The sequence below is a fragment of the Eleutherodactylus coqui genome, chromosome 2 (genome assembly GCF_035609145.1).
Source record: "Eleutherodactylus coqui strain aEleCoq1 chromosome 2, aEleCoq1.hap1, whole genome shotgun sequence".
Classification (NCBI taxonomy): domain Eukaryota; kingdom Metazoa; phylum Chordata; class Amphibia; order Anura; family Eleutherodactylidae; genus Eleutherodactylus; species Eleutherodactylus coqui.
Genome location: NC_089838.1, coordinates 69,116,228 through 69,128,808, shown reverse-complemented (window position 1 = coordinate 69,128,808; position 12,581 = coordinate 69,116,228). Strand labels below are relative to the sequence as shown.

Below are 12,581 nucleotides of genomic sequence, written 5' to 3'. Positions count from 1 at the left end.
AGGATTTAAAAAAAATATTGATTGTGAACAAATATTTTTTAAAAAATCACCCAAAAACTGTTTAACATTTTGTTGAAGATGGTGGTACTAAGTATAAGACTTTGTTAGTCAATATTTTTATCACTCTGCTAGTCTTCTTTTCATTTACAATACATATTTTGTCAAATACCAATACATCTGATTTTGGGATGAATATGTCTTCTGGTGCTACTGAAAAGTAAAATACTTGATGTAAATGCACCACCACATACATTTTGTCGGCTTTGGTAGTCTAGGGCTATCTTGATTAGAAGTAGGCTGGATTCCTGGGAACTGTATAAAAACAATAGTATTAGTTTTTCACATGTAGTCTTTTTGTTCATGCTGTTCACAAATTCATGCTTTTGATGTGCATGTTAGAAATGTAACCATTTATACTAAACTGAGCAGTATAGAAAAAGCAGAGTAATGATTTTATCTCCCTAAATCAAGAACATTGATCTAACTTTTAGCAAGCCAGTGAATCTTCCATTAACTTTGTGTTACATAAAGGTAATGGAAGATTTATTGGCTACTAGCTAAAATCCACATCATTGACAAAAAGATAACCAGACTACACATTTCAGGCCTATACAGCCTTTATTCAGAACATGAAGGTGAACACAGCATTGAACTTTTTTAAAGGGGCATTCTGTTGATTTTTTTCTCATTCATTATATAGATATACCCACCCGCCCCACTGTATATAAATGAGCTAGTTTTACCTTGGTTAGTTATTCCTTTCTGTCTGAGACTCCTAGCCACTTTTTCCTCAGATGATCTTGTGATTTCAATTTTGACCAGCTCAGATCTACTTGGGGTTATGTTGTCTGAAACTAGTGAATTTCTAAGGCCCAATGTCCATGGGCTAGTTTGATTTGTGGAATCCATGCGGGACACCAGAGTGGGAAATTAGCAAATCAAGCAGCCCATAGGGAAGCATGGGTATACGCAAAATAATGAAAGCATTCAGATTTGTTTTGCTGACCTTTCGATCTAGAAAGCAAATCGCAGCATGCTCAAATTTTGTGCAGTTCCCGCATGGACGGCTTCCATTGCAGTCAATGGAAGACGGCCATCCCGCGGTACTTCCGCTGTGAGCACAGCGGAAGTATCGCAGGAAGCCGCGTCACAGCCCGCACCGGTGCGTCATGCACTGCACTGCGAATGCGCGCCAGCTCGCGGGACGAGACACTTGCGGCGGATCCAGAGAGGTGAGTATAGGGTCTCTGGGGCATGCTGGGTCTAATTCCGCTGTGATATTTCGCAGGCGAATTCCAACCTGGCCATGGGCATGAGGCCTTACAACTGAACAACCCCTTTAAAGAACATACATTTGGCAGGTTTGAGCAACATGTCATGTTTATATATTATCCAAATATACATACAGTGTTGCCTTTTGAGAAGCCAGAAAGCCCAGTTCTTATGGGAGGATTTGGAGCATCTCTAACAGGATTACTTGGGATTGGTCTGTCTGAAATATAAGATAACCCATTGTTAAAACAGGATGAAGCAAAGGCGAATGATACCAAAATAACACTTCATTAAAAAACAGTCAGTTTTGTTATCATCACAAATTATTCTCCTTGCCATTACACACTTTTCTCCTATGTTATACTAAAAGGGGCGTAGGAAGCTGAAATCTACTGGATTCTACTGGTTGTGAAAAAATAGACCCTGCAGCAGCCATAATTTGTTTACCTGGAGAATAAAATCACAAAATCACTATGTCTAATATGTTTGCAAGAAGGCCAATTGGCTTGGTTACAACTTAGCACTCCCATAGTAAGTCAAACAGTAAGGGGTCATCAGCCATATGCGGCTCCCAAGCCAGTAGTTGTGGACACTGGGTAGAAGCTGCAGATATGGTAGTGTATCGATTCTGTTATTACTTTATATGAAGCATCTATAAGGCATCCCGCCAATTAAAGCTGAACTTTTGTTATGTAGAAAATTTGAAGAAACTTGAGAAAAGGTAACTGGGAGTATACTCTGAGTCTTAAAGATCAGGGATATCATGGGCTTGAGGGCATGAGGCCTATTTACAAATCTGTGAAATGCCTATTCAAAATTCTATGTAAATTAGGGATGGAAAAGTGTCTCCACAGTGCCACCTATTGGAAGGAAAATTTCCTATAGGTCAATGTTCGACCTTTCAAGAGGCCTTGACAACATGACTAAGGATATAAGCCAAACCAGAGTCTTCTCCAAAAGGCAAAGACACTCATCTGTAGACAGCCTCTTCGGGGTATGTCTCCTTACGCCCCCTCCTCCCTGTGCAGAGCAGTGTACTAGTTGGCTGCGCAAGAGGCCTTTAATCTGGGTCTAGTAGGATTAAGTGTCTCCTTGAGGAGAATATCAAGTCGCTGAGTCTAATATAGGTCATGCAGTACCCTGCTCTGCACTAGCGAGGGGCAAACACTCTGAAACAGGATGTCTGCAGATGAGTGCCTTTTTCCTTCTGGAGAAGACTGTTACATCTAGTTCACACAAGAACTCAGACGGAACACAGAAACTGCGAACTGAACTCATGGACAGACATAACACACACAGAGGAGGGGCCCAAACGACAAGCAATCCTCCCACCTGAAACGTGTACATTCTGTTATGTCATCTTAGTCTGTGAACTGCAGAACTGCAAACTGGACTCGATACTTGCGGACAAACATAAACCAACGACTGACAAATGCTCAAAACACTCACCTGCATCCAGCACACATAGCCAGATGGAATAACTATAGAATGTACGAGGTATTAGTTTGTATTTTGGCCAAGATACTTAAGCCCGCGAGTCCACTTCAAGGGTCCTTGTTGTCTCGCTGGTCTCTATTCTAATGAGACAACTAACCCCAAGAAACCTGCTTCCATGCGAGGCGACTGCATGCAAGGTGACTCTTTCTACCAACTCCGCACTCTCTCAAAGATAAACTTAATTCCCTAAGAATCCAATGCAAATTTGACATGTAACACATACTATGAAGATGCTCTGCATGTAAAAATATCCTAATGTTCCTTGGCATTCATGACAGAAAATGAAGAACTCACTCAAGAACTCAGAAGTATGTCATTGGCTTCCAAATTAGTAAACATTAGTACAGTATGACTCAGCTATACTTTCTCACTTTAAATTAGCATTTGATGATAAACCTTAATTTTGTCAGCAAGTTGAGTCAATGACATTCTGACAGTTTTACTTTTAGACTCTCTGAAACTAATTCAAAAGTATCACCCTATATGGCTGCACTTCAAAAAATGATAAGATTTCTGTCAGTAATCAAGATATAATTACCATGATTTGGCAATTGTGCTAATGTCTAGTTTACTGATATATGGCCAATCTTGTGTTTTTAGTGGAAATTCCCTTTAAGGGTGCATTCAGACGAGCGTGTGCTGGTGTGTACATAAGTGCACACAAAACTGGCGCACCCACGTATGTGCACAAACACGCGTGAATGCAGGTCCGTGCAGCATTGATTTCAATGGGGCCACGGCTGCTGCCGGCAGCCCCATTGAAAGCAATGGTCTGCTGGCAACCCCTGCAGTGATTTTCCGGAAAGGGCTTTAAATATTATCCCTTCCCTGAAAATCATTCCTTTCTGGTGCAAAAAAATAAAATAAAATGTATATATATATATATATATATATATATATATATATATATATATACTCACCTCTCCGCCGCTGCTGCGGCTCAGGCATGTCTAGCCGCTTGGGTCCCCGTACTGTAATGAAGTTCTTGTAGCAGGCGGGGATTTAAAATTCCCACCACTGAAAGGGCTACGTCTGATTGGCTGAGCGCTCAACCAATCACAGGCAGCACTGAGCGCTGCCTGTAATTTGTCCCTGTGTTCATCTAATCACATCAGCACTCAGCTGTCATTCAATGAATGGCTGAGCACTGCCTGTGATTGGCTAAGTGCTCAGCCAATCAGATGCAGTCCTTTCAGCAGGTGGGGATTTTAAATCCCTGCCTGCTGAAAGAACTTTATTACAGTACCAGGACCCAAGCGGCTAGATGCACCTGAGCCCCAGCAGCGGCGGAGAGGTGAGTATATATATTTTTTAAATTTTTTTACACCATATAGGAATGATTTTCAGGGAAGGGCTTATATTTAAAGCCCATCCCCAAAAATCACTGCAGAGGTTGCCGGCAGACCATTGTTTTCACTTGGGCAGCCGGCAACAGCCATGGCCCCGTTGAAAGCAATGGAAGAACATCGCAATCCTCTGTTCTATGTTTTGCAGGTATGCTCATTTGCATGCCTGTAAAATACAGACATGTGAACACACCATAGGGAGCCAATGGTTCTAATAGACACACAGTTTTTTGCACACGTATGTACACACATTAACATGCTCATCTGAATGAGCCCTAAAGGAAAACTGACAATATTCCACAGTAAAATTCTACAAAAAATAAGTTTATTTATGTTGAACTGATCTTTAGCTGTTTTCTTCACCTTTTACATATAAAATGCAATGAAATTATCACATAACATATGCATACTTATTAAAATGTTTTACCAATGTAATCTGTGTTGTAAGAATTTGTTTTTGGAAGGCTGATTGGAATATCATTATTAGAAGGAGGGGGTTCATAATCATCACTGTTGCCACTATCATTATCTTCTGCGGTTGGGGATTCATAGTCTGCTGCAACTGGCTCATCCGGGTCCTCATAGTCATCATCATCCTAAATGAAACAGATAAAGACAGCAGAAAATGAACTAATGTGTAAATGGATGCTGGAACCAACCCAGGCACCAACGTAAGTAGCTCTCTCAATGTACTAAAGACGCTCAACTAAGCTTTTGAAATTAGTTGACCATCACCAACAGGGCTGTACCGCTCCCTGCTCCATCGGCGTCCTCCTCCGCCTTTTGGTTGTCATGCTATGTTACTAGGCAAGCAGCATATGCAGATAACGTTCCTGCCAAGGACAGTCAACCACCATGGCAGCCAGACACCATTTGATCCTGGCAGCCTAATTGAGCAGTCAAAGTAAGCCAAATAATAGGTGGTGTAAAATTAGACAAAAATGTCTGAGGATGCACCAAATTTATCATGCAGCATGAGTAACTGTGATAAAGTTGGTGTGTTTTTAGACTGTCTGATCTATTCATGATTTTATATAAGAATCAGGACAGCGCCCCTTGAAATGGAAAGCAGCCCAAATGGGCAATAAATCAAAATGGACGCACCCGGTGTATAGTGGAGCCCGGTCCTGAGCCCCACTAACACCTCCAAGTCCAGGTTTGCTTTGATATATATGATGCCAAGCGTCTCCCTGCGTATCCACGTAATCCCAATGGGCTATATCAGGAGAGCAGCCAGGAGTATTGTCACACTGAAGGTGTGACCCACTTGAACACTTTTTCAGACAAACAATAAAAAATTCATTTTAATGCTGTGCTTGAGAAAGTCGATATATGCGATGAAACGCGTTGCACTTGTCAATATGGAATAAAGGAGGACTTTTATATTGTTATTGGTAACTCTATTCCCTGGTGAATTGGATCCAGAAAGGAGCGCAGGAATTTTTTATTATTTTTTACTGTTTTTCTGAAAAAGTATTCATGATTTTAGACAGGTTTAGTAAATATGTCCAATTATAATGAAAATGGGAGCCTAATTAGACACTGGGATGAAGCTGCAACATATTTATACAGAAGTGTACATGGACAGCTTTCTGATCTCTGGCTTATAGTGTTATTATATTTTGAGCTTTTTTTATTTTTGTTGTAAGTAAGAGGTGAAACAACAATTGCAACATTATGCAGGTTATCTCTTTAGCACATAGGATCCTGGATAATTCTATTTCTTTTATCTGCTGCATATTCACTACGTACTTTCTTTTATAAAATTGTGTAATATAAAATAAGATAAATACTTACAAAGGAGTCGGAGTCTGCTTCATCCCAACTTTCAAACTGGTCTTTAAAATAGAGAAATTGAGAAGGATTTTGTAGAATACAACATATATAAGAGACACATGTTTGAGGAGTGCTGCTGAATGCACGCCTCAGATATGAAACCCTGCAGTACAGTGTGAGGCTGGGGTCACATGGGACGGAATTTTAGCGGAATTCTCACGGAATTGCCGTACTGAAAAACTGTGAGATTTCCACTGGATAAGCGCAGCTTCAAAGCCCGCTGCCTTTAGCCACAGGTTTTGAAGCGGTTTCACTACGGCTTTCTCACCCCATAGAGAGGAGAGAGGCCATTGCAGAAGTGAGAAAAGAGTTAACATGCTGCGGAATTGAATCCGCGTCGCATGTCAGTTTTCATACGGCTTGGCCGCAGCGTGTGGGTGAGATTTCTTCTAAATCTCGTTCACTTTGCTGGCTTATCCCGGGATTATGAGCCGCGGGTGGAAAATCTGCACCCCCATGGAACCCTGCCTAAAAGTTTTAGACAGGTGTGGAAAAACTGCTGCAAAGTTAGATTTTTTTTCAAAAATAGAAGGCGTCTGATTGACTTCAAAATTTTTCTGCTGCAGGACAACAACCCCAAATATACAGCCAATGTCATTAAGAACTATCTTCAAAGTAAAAAAGAACAGGGGGTCCTGAAAGTGATGATATGCCTCCACAGAGCCCTGATCTCATCGTTCAGTCTGTCTAGGATTACATGAAGAGACAGAAGGATCTGAGCAAGTCTACATTTACAGAAGAATAGTGGTTCGTTTTCCAAGATGTTTGGAACAACCTCCTTCAAAAACTGTGTGCAAGTGTACCTAGAAGAACTGATGCTGTTTTGAAGGTAAAGGACAGTCACACCAAATATTGATTGGATTTAGATTTCTCATTTAATCATTCACTTTGCATTTCCTTAATTGATCAAAAAACTATTAACACTTTTATTTCTGAAAGCACTTTTACTTTGCAGCACTTTTTCCCCACAACTGCCTAAAATTTTTGCACAATACTGTATATGCCTATAGTATACATGTACATATACTATATATCATGGAGTTCTACTGATTTACATAGGTGATTTACTCAGATGAGTGTATGCGCAAATACGTTCGCCTCAGCACAACGTATTTATGCAGCGAATGAGGCTTGTTTGCACACGTGTCTGTGCATGGAACTGTACTTTTTTGTGCATGCAGGGTATATTCATATGCATGCGTGACACTAATTTAAAAGGCGACTTTGTCTAATGAGGTCTTGATGTGTTCTGTTTCTCACAGAATTGTGTAGCATATTGTGGATTTACACGCACATTTGCATGCCTCCCATAGACTTTTATGGGGACCTTTGCTGCGTAAATACGTAGACAGGTAGAGCAGGTCCTATTTTTTTCCACACGCATAAGATGCACGCTATTCTTTGCATATTGCGCACATATATTTTACGCATGCAAAAATGCGCACAAATACATTTGTCTGAAGAAGCCCTCAGGGCTTAAACGACTGTGCAAGCAAAAATAGGGCAGGAGCTATCTTTCTACTTTTCTTTTACTCACATGCAATTGCGCAGAGCTTGAATAATCTAAATAAAATAAATAAATCACTGATTCATGGGCTAATACATTCTGTAGCAGCGAGCATATTTGCGCATGTGCCTGTGTGTTTAAGCCCTCCGGCTGTAATTACATCGGCAATTTTCCCACGTGCGTTCTGCAAGATTGCGAGAAGGACAGAACTTGAATGGGGAAAGAATCTATTGATTTCAATGGCTTAATGCACATGAGCAATTTTTCTCTCGGAATGGTAGTCCAAGATTGGAAAATTGCAGCATGTCCTCTTTTTCTGCCATTATGCACCAAGAATTGCCCATTATTTTCTATGGTAGCATGAAATATGCATTAGCATCGCAAGCTATTTGTATGCAAGTGCAATGCATTTTTCAAGCATTTTACTATTGGAACCAGATTTGATTTTTTTTTCATGCATGTGAAAAATGCATGAAAAGAGCAATTTTATCTAAAAAAATCGCAGTGAAGTCACAAGTTAAAAAAACTATTTTTCACTGACCTACATGGCACCCGTCTGTGTAAATAGAGCCTAAAGTGTGAGCATATCTTACATTGAGACTTCCGCAACTCATGTTTTGTGCTGATATCATATGTATTCCTTTTACAAACTTTTGTATGTTCCTCTTTCCAACTGTACCAACCTTTCCTCTATGAGATGGCCTCAATGTTAAACTTGACCAGATATAAGGTGGTAGTTCCACTACTGCACCTTCATTTTGCTGCAGGTCGTAAAATATAGTTGAAAACATTCAATTATAATGAGCTTTTTTTCTAAATCCATTTCTCACACGGCAGTAATTAGTGGTTCTTGGAAATTCTGGTCACCTTCAGTATAGCTGCTGCTAGGAGGAGCTTAATGAATATTGCTTTATATAGCTCCCATGCGTTCAATAGGAGCTATATAACTTCATATCTGGCATGCTTTCCATAGTGAGCAGATGCAGGAATTTTATTATTTAGTCCTATCCCTGATGGCAATCAGGGGATTTACAGCTCTGGGTGAAAAATGTTGAATGGCAACCCATATAAAACTCATACTAGGAAATTAAGAAGCTCAGAAAACATCTATATACTATATGTACAGTATATCCTACTGTTGATATATATCTACAGTAGCAATCGCATACGCACAAAGTATATTCACTATCATTTTCATATGTTTCTTCTGTGACTCGTCTTTTAGCAGCATACATTTTTTATGACATAGGGTATAAATGTGGTATATTTATTAAACTCTACTAGAATTGAGGAAGGAACAGATAATAAAATCTTAATTATGAAACAGGAAGCTTTCGACTTTTTTGGTCCAAACTATAAGTAGTGCAAAAGTGGCAATTCCCAAAAAAGAATACAAATTTATTTAAAGGGGTTTTCCAGTGAAATACTATTGATGCCCTATTCTCAGGATAGGGCATCAATAATTGGTCGGCTGGGGTCTGACACTTGGGACCCCGCTCGATCAGCTGGGCAGATGCTTGCTGTCAGCACTGCAAATACACAGATCAGCGCTTGTAATTGCAGGCAGGGCTCTCATTGGAATCAACACGAGCTGTGCCTGCAGTTACAAGCAGTGGTCAGTATATGGAGGTAGGCGCGGAGACTTCCACTGCTTCCGCTCCGGCCTCTGTGTATTTGCAGCACTGATAGCATACACCCGCTCAGCTGATCGGTTGGTGTACCGGGCAATGAACCCCAGCAGATCAACTATTGATGATCTATCCTGAGGATAGGGCATCAATAGTATTTCACTGGAAAACCCCTTTAAACATCATACACATATATGAAAAAAGGACAAAGTTATTCAAATAGCAGGAAAAGAAATATCCCAAACCAGTTATAGCTGTTAAACTCACTTACTTGCATCATGATTTGATGGTGTATAAGGCACATGCAATTTTCCTGCTGAGTAACCTTTTTGTGGGTCTGATCTGTAAGATAATGCATTTCTTTGTGGGTGATTGAAATTGGATCTGACAGCTCTCCTGATATGTACAGTATATTTAGTAAATACACTCCCAGGGATATTGCTGAAGGCTAATGGGCTGGATGCAAAGGTTCAGCGCTACTTTTCTCAACATCATTGGGTCTCTTAAGAAGCACAAACCTAAAATGATTAGGTGTGAGGCTAAATGTAGGGGGCCACAATGCAAAATCTGTAACATGGCCCCCAACCATCGATGTGCCATTTATAATACTGTTGTTCTTTTATATGATAGAGGGGCCTTTAGGCCCCATTAGGCTATTGGGCCCAGTAGCGACTGCTATCTGTGCACCACCTCAACAGAGTGTACACCTCTGTACACTTCTCAACATTGAAATTGCAGCACCTAGAAGGAAAAATGATTGTATTATGGAAATCGCAGGATCTATAGGCATAATATCGATATGAAAATTATGAAAACAAAAGATTCAAAATATCTAGATTTATTCAGTATCGAGTATGAGTGCCAGGCGCTGCAGTCCACACACGTACATGCCTTGGCATATTATTAACGAGGATATTAATGGTTGTCTGAGGAATTTTCTGCCATGGTGAATGTACTTGGGCACGTAAATCATCAAGACACTCTGCTGGCAGTTCCCTTTCTAATTGCTGACCAATGATTTTCCAGATGTGCTCGATGAAAGACAAGTATAGAGATGCTGCAGGTCATGATAGCATGTTTAGGCCATGTAGGCTGCTCACAGTTAAAAAACAGCTCCTGGGACACTTTCGAGAAATGGCCATACCACTGGTTTCACAAACAAATCAACTTAAAACTCAGCTGTTAGTGTAAATAGTATGAAAACTAAAGGTCTCCAGCTACCATAAATTATGCCACCCTGCACCAACATGTCGAGTACAACCAGTGTGACATTCCCTTGTGAAGGCCTCTTTATGGTGTTGCGTACATGGTATACCCACTTCAGACCAATCTCCAGCTATCATTGCATCTGAGGCTAAAGTGTTACTCATAGTAACATAGTACATAGTAACATAGTATGCTACGCTGAAAAAAGAGAAATGTCCATCCAGTTCTGCCTGTTTCTCGCCCACTCCCCTTGTTGACTCATCACTGAAAAGGTAAGACCTTCATTCCACCCTCCATTGCATATTGTTCTGCACCATGCTAGCCTTTGAGAGCGGTGGCATGATGTCAATGGAACACCTATCAATGGACGTCTGGCTCGCAGCAGGGTGTCATGCAAGCGCCTTCTGATGGTTTGTGTTGAAACTGTTCGATGTCCTAGGCTTGGGATGTGACGTCCACTTTCCCTTGCAATGCAGAATGGATCACTGTGCACCATTCTTCTAATCTGATGATCCATCTGTGCAGAGACATGCATCGTTGAACAGTGCTGACATCTCGGCCTATGTGTGCAGTGATCTGCCAGAGTGATAAACCAAGGTTTTTCAGTTCAAGGATTCTGTCCCTCTCAGTTTGCAACAAATGGCACATTGATGAACAGGAGGCATTGAACAATCATACCACAAGACTTTAGCTGATTTCTGGGGTTTCATGTAGCTAAAAAAACTTGCTTTCGATCTGTCTTTTATATAATTGAAGCTCCTCCTACATGCCACAGATTGGAACTAGGTTCTTGAAAATGTGATCATTTGCTAATCTTAAGGACTAGAGATAAGCGAGCGCCAAAATGCTTGGGTGCTCGTTACTCGAGCCGAGCTTTTTGTAATGCTTGAGAGTTCATTTCGAGTAACGAACCCCACTGAAGTCAATGGGAGACTCGAGCATTTTTCAAGGTGACCCATGCTCAGAATTGTTTTCAATGGAGCCGCGTCTGTTGCCGGCGGCTCCATTGAAAACAATGGTCTGCCGGCACCCCTGAATTGTTTTTCAGGGAAGGGCTTTACATATAAGCCCTTCCCTGAAAAACAATAATTTTAGTGTAAAAATAAATAAATAAATAAACTTATCTCTCTGCTGCTGCTGTGCCCCCCATGGGGATGAAGAACACATCTGCCGCATGCGGCAGATGTTTCCTTCATCCCCGCTAGCAAAAAGAATTCCCTGCCGCTGCACCTGCCACATCTGTGACAGATGCAACAGAGGATTTTTTCAATTCCCTACCACAGCTGTCACACATAACAGCTGCGGTAGAGGATCCTGCTGCTGGCACCCTGTCAATAATTTTAGTGTCCCTGCGGGGATGAAGAACACATCTGCCGCATGCAGATGTTTCCTTTATCCCCGTGAGGAAAAATAATTCCCTGCCGCACCTGCCACATCTGTGACAGATGCAGCAAAGGAATTCTTCATCCCTGCAGGGAATAAAGAATTCCCTACCACAGCTGTCACAGATGACAGCTGCGGTAGGGGATCCAGCTGCCGGCACCCAGTAATTGTTTTTCAGGGAAGGGCTTTAAACATAAGCCCTTCCCTGAAAAACAAGAAAAAATGGGGAATAAAAAAAAAAAAAGAATACTCACCTTTCTTCAGCTGCCGAGCCTCAGACGCGTCCAGCCGGCTCTTCTCCCTGCACTGCTCTCAGTTGTTTTCAGTATTTTAATGGGCTGTCTCTGATTGGCTGAGCACTGTGACCAATCAGAGGCAGTTCTCAGCTATTGAATGACAGCTGAGAGCTGCCTCTGATTGGTCCCTACGCTCAGCCAATCAGAGGCATCTCTCACCCATTCGTGAATTCATGAATTCACCCGAAGGGACATGGCAGCAGCGGGCAGGTAAGTTTTCTTTTTACACTAAAAATTATTGTTTTTCAGGGAAGGGCTTATGTTTAAAGCCCTTCCTTGAAAAACAATTTAGGGGTGCTGGCAGCAGGATCCTCTACCGCAGCTGTCCCTAGCAGGGATGAAGGAAACATCTGTCGCATGCCGCAGATGTCTTCTTCATCCCTGCGGGGGATGCGGCATCGGCAGAGAGGTAAGTTTATTTATTTATTTTTTACACTAAAATGATTGTTTTTCAAGGAAGGGCTTATGTTTAAAGCCCTTCCATGAAAAGCAATTCAGGGGTGTCGGCAGACCATTGTTTTCAATGGTGCCACAGGCAGTAGCCGCAGCTCTATTAAAAACATGTGGGGAGGAGAGGGTGAAATTTTTTCAAGCACCCAAGCACCGCGTG

At 41.4% G+C, this 12,581-nt stretch overlaps 1 protein-coding gene across 2 annotated transcripts in view; it reads right to left on the bottom strand.

Annotated features, from left to right (window-relative positions):
* The window catches only part of LCP2 (lymphocyte cytosolic protein 2), a 93,099-nt gene that overhangs the window by 31,206 nt on the left and 49,312 nt on the right, over window positions 1-12,581 (bottom strand). For both annotated transcript variants that reach the window (XM_066591094.1, XM_066591095.1), the window contains 5 exons: window positions 9,358-9,428; window positions 5,913-5,953; window positions 4,543-4,711; window positions 1,407-1,492; window positions 252-312 (listed from right to left, as the gene is read on the bottom strand). In XM_066591094.1, the coding sequence (XP_066447191.1) occupies window positions 252-312; window positions 1,407-1,492; window positions 4,543-4,711; window positions 5,913-5,953; window positions 9,358-9,428 (428 nt within the window). The remainder of the gene's footprint in view (window positions 1-251; window positions 313-1,406; window positions 1,493-4,542; window positions 4,712-5,912; window positions 5,954-9,357; window positions 9,429-12,581) is intronic.